This window comes from Acomys minous, assembly GCF_964271855.1.
Source record: "Acomys minous genome assembly, chromosome: 16".
Lineage (NCBI taxonomy): Eukaryota > Metazoa > Chordata > Mammalia > Rodentia > Muridae > Acomys > Acomys minous.
The window spans coordinates 84,875,331-84,888,197 of NC_140498.1; the positions used below are offsets into that span (position 1 = coordinate 84,875,331).

The 12,867-nt window shown below is 49.6% G+C and overlaps 1 protein-coding gene and 1 long non-coding RNA gene across 3 annotated transcripts in view; one reads left to right on the forward strand and one right to left on the reverse strand.

Moving 5' to 3' along the window:
- ABCB9 (ATP binding cassette subfamily B member 9) overlaps nucleotides 1-1,634 on the forward strand; it is a 45,577-nt gene extending 43,943 nt beyond the window's left edge. For both annotated transcript variants that reach the window (XM_084762022.1, XM_084762021.1), the window contains one exon: nucleotides 585-1,634. In XM_084762022.1, the coding sequence (XP_084618148.1) occupies nucleotides 585-845 (261 nt within the window). In that variant the 3' untranslated portion in view covers nucleotides 846-1,634. The remainder of the gene's footprint in view (nucleotides 1-584) is intronic.
- A 1,133-nt stretch (nucleotides 1,635-2,767) lies between these two features.
- The window catches only part of LOC311586149, a 29,214-nt gene continuing 19,114 nt past the window's right edge, over nucleotides 2,768-12,867 (reverse strand). The window contains exon 3 of the long non-coding RNA XR_014775462.1: nucleotides 2,768-3,078. This is a non-coding gene — a long non-coding RNA (uncharacterized lncRNA). The remainder of the gene's footprint in view (nucleotides 3,079-12,867) is intronic.

Consider the following 12,867-nt stretch of genomic DNA (forward strand, 5'->3'; position numbering starts at 1 on the left):
GGCTACATAAGACCCTGTCTCAAAAAAACAGTGAGGGTCAGGAAGTAGCTCAGCAGGGGAAGGTGCTTCTTATGTTGGAGCCTAACAAGTTTAACCCCAGGATATCACATGGTAGGAGACAACCAATTCCCACAGGTGGTCCCCTGACCGCCACACGTTTGATGTTTAGTGTACACACACACACAGTATTTTAAGGGGAATGAGTAGGACAGCAGGAAAGCTAGAGGTGGGAAGGAAGAGGAGAGAGTAACACGCAGAAGCCTGCTCAGGAACTACTTTTCCTGGCCTAGGCACTGGGTAAAAGCTCTCCAGCTCCCCAGGGACCCACTTTATATTAGTGCCTGGCTGTGTGAAATAGAAACCAGGAATTGGTTCTGTCTTGACCCTCATTTTACAACCAAGAACTGAATGTCAGATGGCAGCAGCAGGCTGGTGGAGCCATAGTGGGGGGGGGGGGAGAGAGAGAGAGAGAGAGAGAGAGAGAGAGAGAGAGAGAGAGAGAGAGAGAGAGAGAGAGAGTGTGTGTGTGTGTGTGTGTGTGTATACCATGTGGCCCCTGAGCCTGCTCCCCTTTGTTCTTGTAGATCCAGCAGGCCATCCATGGCAACCTGCAGAAACACACGGTGCTGATCATTGCACACCGGCTGAGCACCGTGGAGCGGGCGCACCTCATCGTGGTGCTAGACAAGGGCCGTGTGGTGCAGCAGGGCACACACCAGCAGCTGTTGGCGCAGGGTGGCCTCTATGCCAAGCTGGTGCAGCGTCAGATGTTGGGACTCGAGCACCCCTCGGACTACACAGCTGCCCACAAGGAGCCACCCAGCAACAGTGAACACAAGGCCTGACAGCCAGGCTGCACACTGGAAGCGACCTGCCGAGCCCCTCTTGCTTCCTGCATCTTGCCTCTTTCCACCTGCTCCCCAGGCACCACCGGCTGCCATGGGCTACCCCCTTCTACTGTCCCCCTTCTTGGCTCCTCCAGGCCTGCCAAGGTAGAGCAGCCTTTTTAAACCATGTCACCAGGGTTTTTACTGCTCAGTTCAACGAACTCCAGTCAACTCCTAGATTTTGAAACCCTTTCTTTTTGGGACTGGCAGTGAGCAAGCTCACCAGGATGTTCTCAAGACTTCTGAGCCACGAGTGCACGACCCTTTCTAAGCGCCTGGAGGATGCTGGGAGAGAATGAAGCACCACCTTTTGCCCCTCCGGAGAAGCGGCTTCCCTGTCCCCTAGGGGGACACAAGGGCTGGCCTTCCATCCTTCCAGTCTCCCTGCTCTGTGAGTCAGGCAAGGGTAGGCAAGGGAGTGGAGGTGGCCCACTGCCCATCACCCCCCTGCCAATCAAAGCCAGTCTCACTGTGAACCACCAGAACCTCAGAAGAGGAGGGGCTGGCCAGGCCTGGCGGGCCTCGGGGTGCCCCCAGCCCTACCCCCAGCACTTGAGCCCTTCATCCTTCCCCCTGGCTGGCACCTTTCCCTCCTGTCCACCCTGCTACTCTGCGGAGGACCCTGGTTATTTGTGAGATATGTTCTCAGATTGGTGGAGACTGAGGCAAAGGCCAGGGTCTGGCTTTGTCCTGGTCTCAAGATTTTGGGAGAACTGGGTCAATAAAGTGTACTACCTCTGACCTCTACCCTGTCAGGTGTTCCTTGGATCTGGCTCTCCTCTGGGCCCTGCGCAGTGCAGACAGCTGCACAGGCAGTTTGCTGCTGTGTCTTGGAGACTCCATCTGTGCTCTTTACATCCCCAGGAATCGAGCAGATCGTATGTCAACTGTCTCCATGGGGCCTGTGCAGGGTAGGAAAGTTAGCAATAACCAAACACCAAATACCCATATGCTTCCATGGCAGACAAAGCCCAGCTGACGCCACCTGTTTCTGTCCATCAAGGTGAGGGCACCCCCCCCCAACCCAGTGTGAGGTAGAGAATATTGTTACTGTCTAGGGGTCTTGATCCAGTTCTTTCTCTGTTGAAGAATTAAAAGATAGGACCATTTACTCCAAATGTATGGGCCTCTCTGTCTTTAGTCAACTGACCAAACCTGAGTTAGGGAAGGAAGACACTACCTTGAGCTTGTCAAGACTGGTCCACAAGCAGAGGCCCACTCCCAGGAGAGGAAGCTGCCCTTTTGTCTCCGGTGAGGAGGGTGGGGAAGCCAGCCATCTTGGAATGTCAACATCCTTGTCATCTAATCATGGCCCCTCTCCCCACCTGTCTGCCTACCAGGGAGCCTGTCCCTAGGCCTGGCCTGGGAATGACCTGTGTGTCATTCAGCTTGGGCTTTAACACAGGGTCTGTTTAAGGTGAGCAGACCTTGAAGTCATGACCTCTGGGGTCACAGGTGGATAGTATGACGCTCAAGAGGCTAATCTGATAGAGGCAATTCTTCACTGAGGACCTCCCCACCTCAGGTGTGTCTAGGTGGGGATCACGTGGATGAACGCTGACCAGCACAGGTATTAACCCCCCCCCCCAAGGTGTGTCTAGGTGGGAATCAAGTGGATGAACACTGACCAGCCCAGGTGTTATCCGGAGTCTTGTTTTGCCTTTGCTTGTCTATGGTGACTGTATTTTATAAATATTTCTATAATGTTGTAAAGACCCAACAAGATACACAGATGAGCAACATCAGCCTAGAGGTAGCTGAGATCGCCAAGGTGCGCTTCCACTTTGCTACCATTCTCTGGGCCTCAGTTTCCTCAGCTGTAAAAGGGGATGCATTACAAGAACTTCTTACCCCTGTGCTCTTACCAAGATGGGGGCTCGGGTGGGCCCGCGTCATTTGTTTCCTCTTGTTGCTGTTAACAAATGACCCACACTGAAGAAATGAACAGTCCCATAGTTTGGTTACCTTGAGAGGCCCGACTTGGTCATGTCTGCAGACACCTTTCTCCCAATAGGTCCAGTCACAGGTTCTCGGTACTTGGCAAGGCTATCTTTTGGGGGCATGCACTACTCACCACAAAGGGAAGCCCGCAGCTTGGGTCGCGTTAACCTCAGAACTCATTGGCTTGTAGAACAGATGACTAAAAGTTCTGAGCAGGTAGGTCTTCAGATGTTTCCAGATGAAGTTGGCACTATCAAGCATAGAGCCGAGGTCAGCTGCTTTGCTCTCCCCCCAGCTCCCACCTCCAACCCCCAGTCAAAGACAAAGTATCAATTTAAAAGAAAATCTCAGGGCAGGTTTGAGTTGTAAATCTCAAAGCTGCCTAAAGAGGACAATAGAGAAGATGAGCCAGCATTTTGGAGGGCCGCCACTTCAGAAAGAGCAGGGGAGCCCAGAGTACCAGGAGAAGCATGCTTTGGCTCTGGGTAGCCGAAGAAACTGTAGAGACAGGGAAGCTCCTCCTCCTCCTGAGGACGCTGATCAGCTGCTTCACCACAGATTGGCTCCAGCTGTCTTCCCTTAGCAGGCGCCAAGAACCACACCTGGAGGAATCTTTAGCCCTAGCTCAGGGACTGCGGCCTCAGGGTTAGGCCTTCCCGCTCTCCCAAGTCCCTGCAGCTTCCAGATCAAGGAGTGAGCAGTTCCCATGGGGCCCTGGAGTGGGGCAGGCACCTCTGCCCCCTTCTAAGGCTGTGGACCCAGGACTCTTCCCTCTTTCTGGTCAGCTCCAGCATCCAGTTTATAAACCCAAACCTGGAAGTGAGGCCTTTGCTCATGAAAGAACCTTCTAGAGACTGCACTAGCTCCTTGTTAGGGGATAGCTATGAATTCAGAAATAAGTATTTTATTTTGGACTCAGTTAATCTTTACGCAGCCTTCATGGTTCCCTCACACAAGCACATCACGCGGCAGGTTCTATCCCACCTGGGTCCAACGCGTACTCAGCCATGAAAATTCCAAGCTTTTTTGTGCTTTATTAGATTTTCCACTAATGTCTCTGTTCCAGGGCTCAATTCAGGTGCTAAGATGCATTTGGTGATGTTTCTCAGTTGCAGTAAAGGACACATGGTATAAAATTCATCACAGCCATGGCTAGTGTCACCGCGGTCTAATTCCAGGACATTTTGATCACCTAGAAGAAAGCTGTGCCCATGAAGCCCACGCCCCTTCCTCTCCCAGCCTCTGCAGCCACTAATCTACTTGCTGCCAGGCTGCCAGCTGCACACAGCATCTAACAAGGGTCCTTGTGTGGCTGACTGCTCGGTTACTCTGCGTCATGTTTCCAATGTTCTTTCATATTGCTGCATGTGTCAGAACTTTATTCCTTTTTATGGCTGAATAATAGTTCATTGTGCGGACAGACCACATCTGTGTCTATTCACCCGCTGATGGACATCTGGTTGTCGCTGCCCTGACTTTTGTGAACAGTGCTGCTGTGAGCACTTGTGCTTTTGTACAGATGTCTGTTTATAGCTCTCTTGGGTGTGATGGGCCACAGGGTGACTGTTTTCCACAGCAGCTGCACTAGTTTACATTCTCAGGAACAGCAGTGTGCAGTGGCTCACACCTACAACCCAGCAATCAAGAAGTTGATGCAGGAGGATTGTCTCCATTGCAAACACACACACACACACACACACACACACACACACACACACACACACACACGTGCTCACAAAAGTAAAAAAAGAAATACAGTTAACTTTTAAACCTCACCTCCCTAATCACCTCCAGGATGCCTATAACTATAAAACAACAGAAAATACCAAACACCAGAGGGGACAGAGAGAAACCATTTCGTTGGGCACTGTTGTTGGAATATTTGTCTTATTTGTTTTGGGGACAGACTCACACTGTAGCCCAGGCTGGGTTTGAACTCACAGACTCTCCTCCTGTCTCAGCCCCCAGAGTGCTAGAATTAACTAAACATGTAAGCCACAACATTCAGCAAAGGTTGGGTTTTGGGTTTTGTTGTTATTGGTTTTTTTGGTTTGTTTGTTTTCTTTTCTTTTTAATGCTTTCCTGGCTCAGCAGGTAAGGAACTTGCTGCCAAACCTTAGGAGCTGAGTTTGATACCTGGAGTCCACATGGAAGGGAAGAACTAGCTCCTGAAAACTGTCTTCACAGATGCTATGGCACACACACACACACACACACACACACACACACACACACACACACACACTGTAAAAATGCCTTTTAGGGGCTGGAGAGATAAGTCAGTGGTTAACAGCACTGGCTGCTGTTCCAGAAGACGTAGGTTTGAATCCCAGCTCCCAGGGGATCCAGGGCCTCTCTTAGTCTGACAGCATTGTGTCCATGTGGAACACAGACATACCTGCAAGCAAAGTATCCACACACGTAAGAGGCTCAGGCCTACCGGCTGGGCACCAGGTGCACAGGTCAGACCTGCCAGGCTGTTCTACCTGTAGGGCTGGAAAGGCAGGGGAAGGCTGGCTTTGGTCCAGAGGCCACTAGGTCAACACTGAGGATGTGGATGCAGCACTGCGTCACCAACTGCGGGGTGCCCTCTCTGGTGGTTAGAATGTTCGTGTCAGGTGCCCTGCCAGATACCTGGGACACTCTGAGTAAAACTCAGGCTCAACACCTCATGGGCCAGTGTCAGGACAGCAAAGTTATGGCTAAACTAGCGCAGGGTGAGGAGGTAGGTAAATTTGATTCAATAGGTCCATGGCTGGATCCCAGTACTGCAGGGAAAGGTGCTTTAAGACTTTAAAATTTGCCAAAGCTCCACAGAGAAACCGTCTCAATAAACAAAACAAAGAATAAAAACAGGGTTGTTTTTAAAGACAGGGTCTTCCCATGTAGTTGAAGCTAGCCTCAGACTCACAATCCTCCTGCCTCAGTCTCAAGCGCTGGGGTTCAGGCCTGCCCCCGCCTAAGGATCTTTGCATCTGCAAAGACAGAACCTGTCATGTGTCTATTGGGGGTTGGAAGAGTGCAGGTGAATCTTCTGGAAACTGGCATTGCTTCCTCAGTGACAGTGTTGGCTATGTAAGAATATACTTCAGGGTTATGCACTAAGCCAGGCGCTTGGATCTGAAAGAAAGGCACGAGACAGGACAGGACAGGGCATGTAGGCAGGTCATATTATCTGAGAGATGCTGGGATCTGTACATGTCCCCAGTGGACATCTGAGAAACTTGATCTCCAACACCACGGGCACAGAGAGGGATCAGGCCATCAAGGGCTCATGAATAGGTTAACTGTCTACATGGGAGTGTGCTGTCAAAGCAGCTCTGGCACTCGCTCTTGCCACGTGGCACCTTCTGCCAAGCAGGAGGCCCTTGCCAGTCTCTGAAACCACAGCACATAAATACATTTCTGTTCATGATAAAATTTTTTTAAAATATTTATTTATTATGTATACAGTGCGCATTGGATCACATTATAGATGGTTATGAGCCACCATGTGGTTGCTGGGAGTTGAACTCAGGACCTCTGGAAGAGCAGTCAGTGCTCTTAACTACTGAGCCATCTGTCCAACCCCCTGTTCATGATAAATTAACGTGGTCTGCACCGTGTGTGGTGGTGCATGCCTGAAATCCCAGCATTTGGCAGGTAGAGACAAGAGGATCAATAGTTCAAGGTCATGCATGGCTGTATAGTACATTTGAGGCTAGCATGAGCAATATGAGATCCATCTCAAATATCAAAAAACAGTGCCGACAGAGTGCACAGTGGAGTTTGTCTCTGAGGTTTGGAGACAGAGCATGAAGGTGTGGTACAATAATTTACTTATTTCATTGAGAATAAAAATAAGGGGCCGGGGGGCTGGAGAGATGGCTCAGTGGTTAAGAGCACTGATTGTTCTTCCAGAGGTCCTGAGTTCAAGTCCCAGCAACCACATAGTGACTCACAGCCATCTATAATGAGACCTGATGCCCTCTTCAGGTGTGCAGGTGTACGTGCAGGCAGAGCACAGTATACATAATAATAAATAAATCTTAAAAAAAAAATAAGGGGCTGGAGAGGCGGTTTGGTAGCTAAGAGCACATATTGCTCTTGCAGAGGACCTGAGGTACTCAGCACCATGCTGGGTGGCTAACCGGCTTATATCAGGGAAGGCTTTTCCTGCCACTTGGGTCTGTGGGAATAGCCACAGCACTGTGTGGAGACAGAGGACAACTTGCAGGTTAACTCATAACATTACTGATAACTAATAACTCCAGTGCCAAGGGGTCTGATGCCCTCTTCTGGTCTCCAAGGGGCATTGCACTCATGTACATACACACAGAAACATGTATAGATACATAGAATTTAAAGAGAGGAGTGAGCTGGAGAGATGGATTAGCATTTGAGAGTGCAGGCTGACCTTGCAGAGGACCAGTTTGGTTCCCCACACTCACACATATTACAACCATCTGTAACTTGAATTCTTGAGGATCTGGTACCCTCTTCTGGCTTCTGTGGGTACCAGGCATGCATGTGGAAATACACAAATACAGCAAAACCACTCATATACATAAATGTAAATAATTATTTTTTTCTTTTGGTTTTTCGAGACAGGGTTTCTCTGTGTAGCCTTGGCTGTCCTGGACTCACCCTGTAGACCAGGCTAGTCTCAAACTAACAGTGATCTGCCTGCCTCTGCCTCCCAAGTGCTTGGATTAAAGGTGTGTGCCACCATTCCCAGCCTAAATCTTTTTTTTTTTAACTTAAGAAGAAAGTAATAGGGGCTGGAAAAGTAATAGGGGCTGGAAAGATGGCTCAGGGGTTAAGAGCACTGGCTGCTTCTCCAGAGGTCCTGAGTTCAATTCCCAGCCCAGCAAACACATGGTGGCTCACAACCATCTATAATGTGATATGATGCCCTCTTCTGGCCTGCAGGTGTACATGCAGGTAGAACACTGTATACATAATAATAAATAAATAAATCTTTAAAAAAGAAAAAAGTAATAAAGAGTGGCCAGGTTGCTCCATGGGTAAAGACCTGCCCCTGACAGTGCTTAAATGACCTAAGTTTGTCCCCAGGGTCTTTTGCACAGTGAAGGACAGAAATGGCCCCTGTAAGTTGTTCTCTGGCCTCCACACAGTGCTGTGGCTCATGCTGTTGGCTATTCACACAGACTCAAGCTGCGGGAAAAGCCTTCCCTGCCATGGACTCCTTTATAAACTTTGTGAACTTGTAGGAAAGTGCCCAGGCCCCTGCCTGAGGAGCTTCAGCAGCCAGGCCAGGCCGCCTCAAGTTTTGCCCCTGGGCAGCCCCTCTTCAGCTCCCCTGGGCAGCCCCTCTTCAGCTCCCCTGGGCACCACCCCTGTGATCCCTGAGAAGGGCGCTCTAGTCTTCAGCCTGTGCTGCTGGCCTCTCTACACCTCAGGACTCCAGAGCCCTGGGACCTGAGCTCAGACTCTTGGAGGATCTGAGAAACTGAAGCCACGGTGAAGGCCGCAGCTCCTCAGTTATGGCTGCTGATGACAGGGAACTCAGGGGCAGGGAGGCATATCCAACTGCAGATAGTCTGTGAGCTGTGGTGGGGCCATCTTTGTTGCAACAATACATAAACTAGCCATTCCTCCCAGGCAGGGAGCTTTATGTGGTCTGGCACTGCCAGCCAGGGACCAGGACCAGGACCAGGACCAGGAATCTGACCCCTCTGTATAACTTCTTCAGTTTACTTGAGGAAAGTTCTTTTGTTTAGCTCAGAGTTTGCCTATGAAAACCCCTTGAGGCATAAGTCAATAGGCCCCTCCCTCACGCCTCTCTTTCATAATGGCATTTCCAGCCTCTGTATCTGTCACAAAGGCTATCTTCAGTACCTAAGTGAGACCCTTCCCAGATTATTTAATTTAGGTGGAAAGTCTGAACAAAACTTTACCAATCCCTGAGCAGGAAAACCCACCAATCCCAGATCAGGAAACCAATCCCTGAATAAGAAAACTCACAACCCCTAAGCTCTTCAAAGCTCAGGACTTGAAATCCCACCAATCCTCACACTGGAAACCTCTGCCCTAGAAAGCTCCGCCCTCTAAGAAATCCTATATAAAGGCTGTGTTTGCTCAGTTTCCTGCTACTTTCTCCTCATAGCAGAGGTAGCCACACCTTGATTTGTCCCTCCACTCCCTAAGCCCTCCAATAAATCTCTTTTGTAAGATTTGCTGCCTGCTGTGACTTTCTCATTGGAAGAGCAGAAGCAAAGGAGTGGGTGAGGCTGCCTAACTCTAACCCACCTCAGAGCTGTGTGGTCTCCTGTCTCAGCATGTCCTTCCATTGGGACACTGTCCCACCTCAGAGCTGTGTGGTCCCTGGGCTCCAGAGTCCCAAGACATCTTCTCATCAGAGCAAGAAAGCCAACACGCACACGCACACACACTCACATACACTCCCAACACCTGACGGGCAGAGAAGGTCTCAGTAGGCCAGCCTGGGCAAAACAGCAGACCTTGGATGATCAGTGGCTGTTCTCAGTGCTGGCACGCATGTCTGCTCTACTGTTGTGAATGGTTTTCACTATTCAGATGATCCCTGGGATGAGGGAGACAGAGTGCTGAGAACCTGCACCAAGCCTGCCTTGAGGATTTGTTCTGGGGAAGAGTTCCTGGGAGGAATGGAAACCAGTCCTGCTGGCTCTGCTGACTGAACAAAGACATCCCTGAGCCCCAGGGTAGCAGGGAAGCTGCAGTCCACCGTGTCATCACTTCCTCTAGAGCAGTGGCCGCCACCCTTCCTAACACTGTGGTCCTTTAATGCAGCTCCTCATGTTGTGGGGCCTCCTGGCCATTAAATTATTTTTGTTGCTACTTCATAACTGTGATTTTTCTACTGTTATGAGTCGTAACATAAACATCAGCGTTTTCCAATGGTTTTAGACAACCCCTATGAAAGGATCCTTCAACCCACAAGTTGAGAGCTACTACTCTAGTGTCTGAAAAGCAGATCTGGATTTCTAGATTACTCCAGAGATGGCTATCAGGGTGGCTCACAGCTATAATCCCAGAGCTTGAAGGATCATCATGGAGTTGGAGGCCAGCCTGGGCTATCTATATTAAAGGCAGATAGATTTAGGTTAGCCTGGGCTACATAGTGAGACTGTCTCAAAAAAAAAAGTAAGAAAAAAAAAATCCAGAGACGGGACTTCCCCTAGCACTGGCATGGCCATTGACGCTGAAGACATTTGTTTCTGGCCACAGGGAGGAGAGTGCTGTCATTTTAAAAATAACAGTTCTTGAGTTGGGATAAACTGCTGCCCCCTTGCAAATGTAAAGATCTGAATTAGATCACTAAGACCCACATAAAAAGCTGGGCATAGCCAGGCAGTGGTGACGCACACCTTTAATTCCAGCACTCAGTAGACAGAAGCAGGAGGATCTCTGAGCTCGAGGCCAGCCTGGTCTACAGAGTGAGTTTCAGGACAGCCAAGGCTGTCTTGTCTCAGGCAAAAAACAAAACAAAAACAAAAAACAAAAAACAAACCTGGGCATGAAGCCAGTGAAGTGGCTCAGTGGGTAAAGGAGGCTTGGTCCCCAAGCTTAAAGACCCAAGTTCAATACCCTCAAAAACCATATAAAGGTGCAAAGAGGGAGGCAGAGGCAGGTGGGTCTCTGTGAGTTCGAGGCCAGCCTGGTTTACAGAGTGAGTCCAGGACAGCCAGGGCTACACAGAGAAACCCTGTCTTGGGGGAAAAAAAGTTAAGGTGAGCAGTGCCTGAGGAATGCTAGCCAAGGTTGTCCTCTGACCGTAACATGCATGCTCACACCCTTGCTGTTGTAGAAAACAGTTACTAACATCCAGGTAACTATCAAGACGGTTATTACTTAACCCTCTATCATATCAATAAGACAGCCTTTAACATGCTGCACACTGGGACTGGGCAGAAGGTAGGCAGTACCCGAGGCTGTGTTGCCTCCCAGCCCACATCCCAGGCCATCTGTTGTCACTGTTTCTATCTGGCTAGTCCCGGGCCATCATCCTCACATTGCTCACTCTTTCCATCTGGGCTGCTTGCCTCCATCACTGATGGAGGGCACCGGATCCCCTGGAGCTGGAGTCAAACCAGGTCCTCTGGAAGAGCAGCCAGTGCTCTTAACAACTGAGCCATCTCTCCAGCCCCTTTGACTGTTTGTTTTTAATTTTTGGTTTTTCGAGACAGGGTTTCTCTGTGTAGCCTTGGCTGTCCTGGACTCACTTTGTAGACCAGGCTGGCCTCAAACTCACAGAGATCCACCTGCCTCTGCCTCCTGAGTGCTGGGATTAAAGGCTTGCGCCACCACACTCGGCTCCCTCTTTGACTTTTTAAAGACACATGATCTTTCTCCTCTGGATTTGAAGGCCCAGGCTTCAAAGGTCATGACCAAATAGGTGATGAGACTGAGAATGATGAAAAGCGAGTGGATTTGAAGAATTTTCACTGAACACTGTCTAAGTGTGGGTATAGTGTGTCAACTCCTTTAACTCAACAAATCCATGAGGCCATTATAGTAACCCTCTTTTTCCAAAAAAGGGTCAATGGGATTAAATACCAATGGGATTGATAACAATGGGATTAAGTCACCCAGCTAAGATGCAAAATTAGGAACTGAGGGGCTGGGGAACACACTCCAGCTGGGAAGACAACACCTTGACTTGCACGCATGACATGAAACAGCCAGCACCCAGTCCAGGTGCCACCTGATATCCCAGCACTTGAGAGGTGGAAGAAGGGGGATCCGAAATTCAGGGTCATTCTCAGGGATATAGAAAGTTTTAAGCTAGCCTGGGCTACAGGAGACCCTTTCTCAAAAGATAAACAATAAAACAAACAAGCAAAAATAAGAGTAAAAAAAAAAAAACTGGGAGGCCAGACATCCTGAATGACTGGACCCCTCAAACTAGAAACGGTTTCTGCTGTCTTGAACTCGTGGGATGATGCGGCCTCTGCTTCCGCAATACCAGGCTCACTCTCGTGCACCACTGCCAGCTTCATCACAGTTTTCTCGTTTTCATTTTGTGGGGGTGTGGGTATCAGGGCACATGCCAGGAGCACGTGAGTGTCAGAAGTAGAAAAGGCTGTGTGGCTGGGGAATTGGCTCTCTATGTAGACATGTGTTCAATATAACTGCTGGTTAAGAATTCCAGACTGGCCAGGTGGTGGTGGCACACGCCTTTAATCCCAGCACTTGGGGAGGCAGAGGCAGGTGGATCACTGTGAGTTCGAGGCCAGCCTGGTCTACAAAGCGAGTCTAGGACAGCCAAGGCTACACAGAGAGACCCTGTCTCAAAAAAAAAAAAAAAAAAAAAAAAAGAATTCCAGACTGGCGGCTGGTGGTGGCACACACCTTTAATCCCAGCACTCAGAAGGCAGAGACAGGCGGATCTCAGTGAGTTCGAGGCCAGCCTGACCTACAAAGTGAGTCCAGGACAGCCAAAGCTACACAGAGAAACCCTGTCTCGAAAAACACAAACAAAACAAACACACACGAAACAATTCCAGACTGGGGCCAGCAAGACAGCTCGGTGAGTACAGAGGTATAGCATCAGCTTAGAATGTTCAAGGCCTGGGTTCCACCCTCGCATCACAGATAATTAGTGATAATAATATATCAAACAATGCGCACACGTCACTATGGGTCAGCCACTCCACACCGAGAAACTAGAGATAACTGTGCTGAGTCACTAACCAGGAAGCACAGAGGAGGAACACCACCCACCCTGGGCTCCCAGTGGCTTTGTTTGGTAAGACAGGAAGAAGATGGACATTTAAACAGCTGAGTCACCAGGGCAGTCCTAACAGCCACCTCAGATGATGACGGCAGTCCTCATGTCATTGCAGCACCTTACCTGAGAGACTGGGATAGCTCAGCAAGCATTTACTGAGTGCCTGCTGCATACCAAACATGAAGCAGGTCAGGGGCATCTCCAGTCTAAGGAGAGTGAGCCCAAAGGGGTGACAAGAGGAGCCAAGACCGAAGGGATCCAGGAGAAAAGCACTACTGAGCTGGGGTTGTCTGAGGAGGTGACAGATGAGTTAAGGCCTGAATG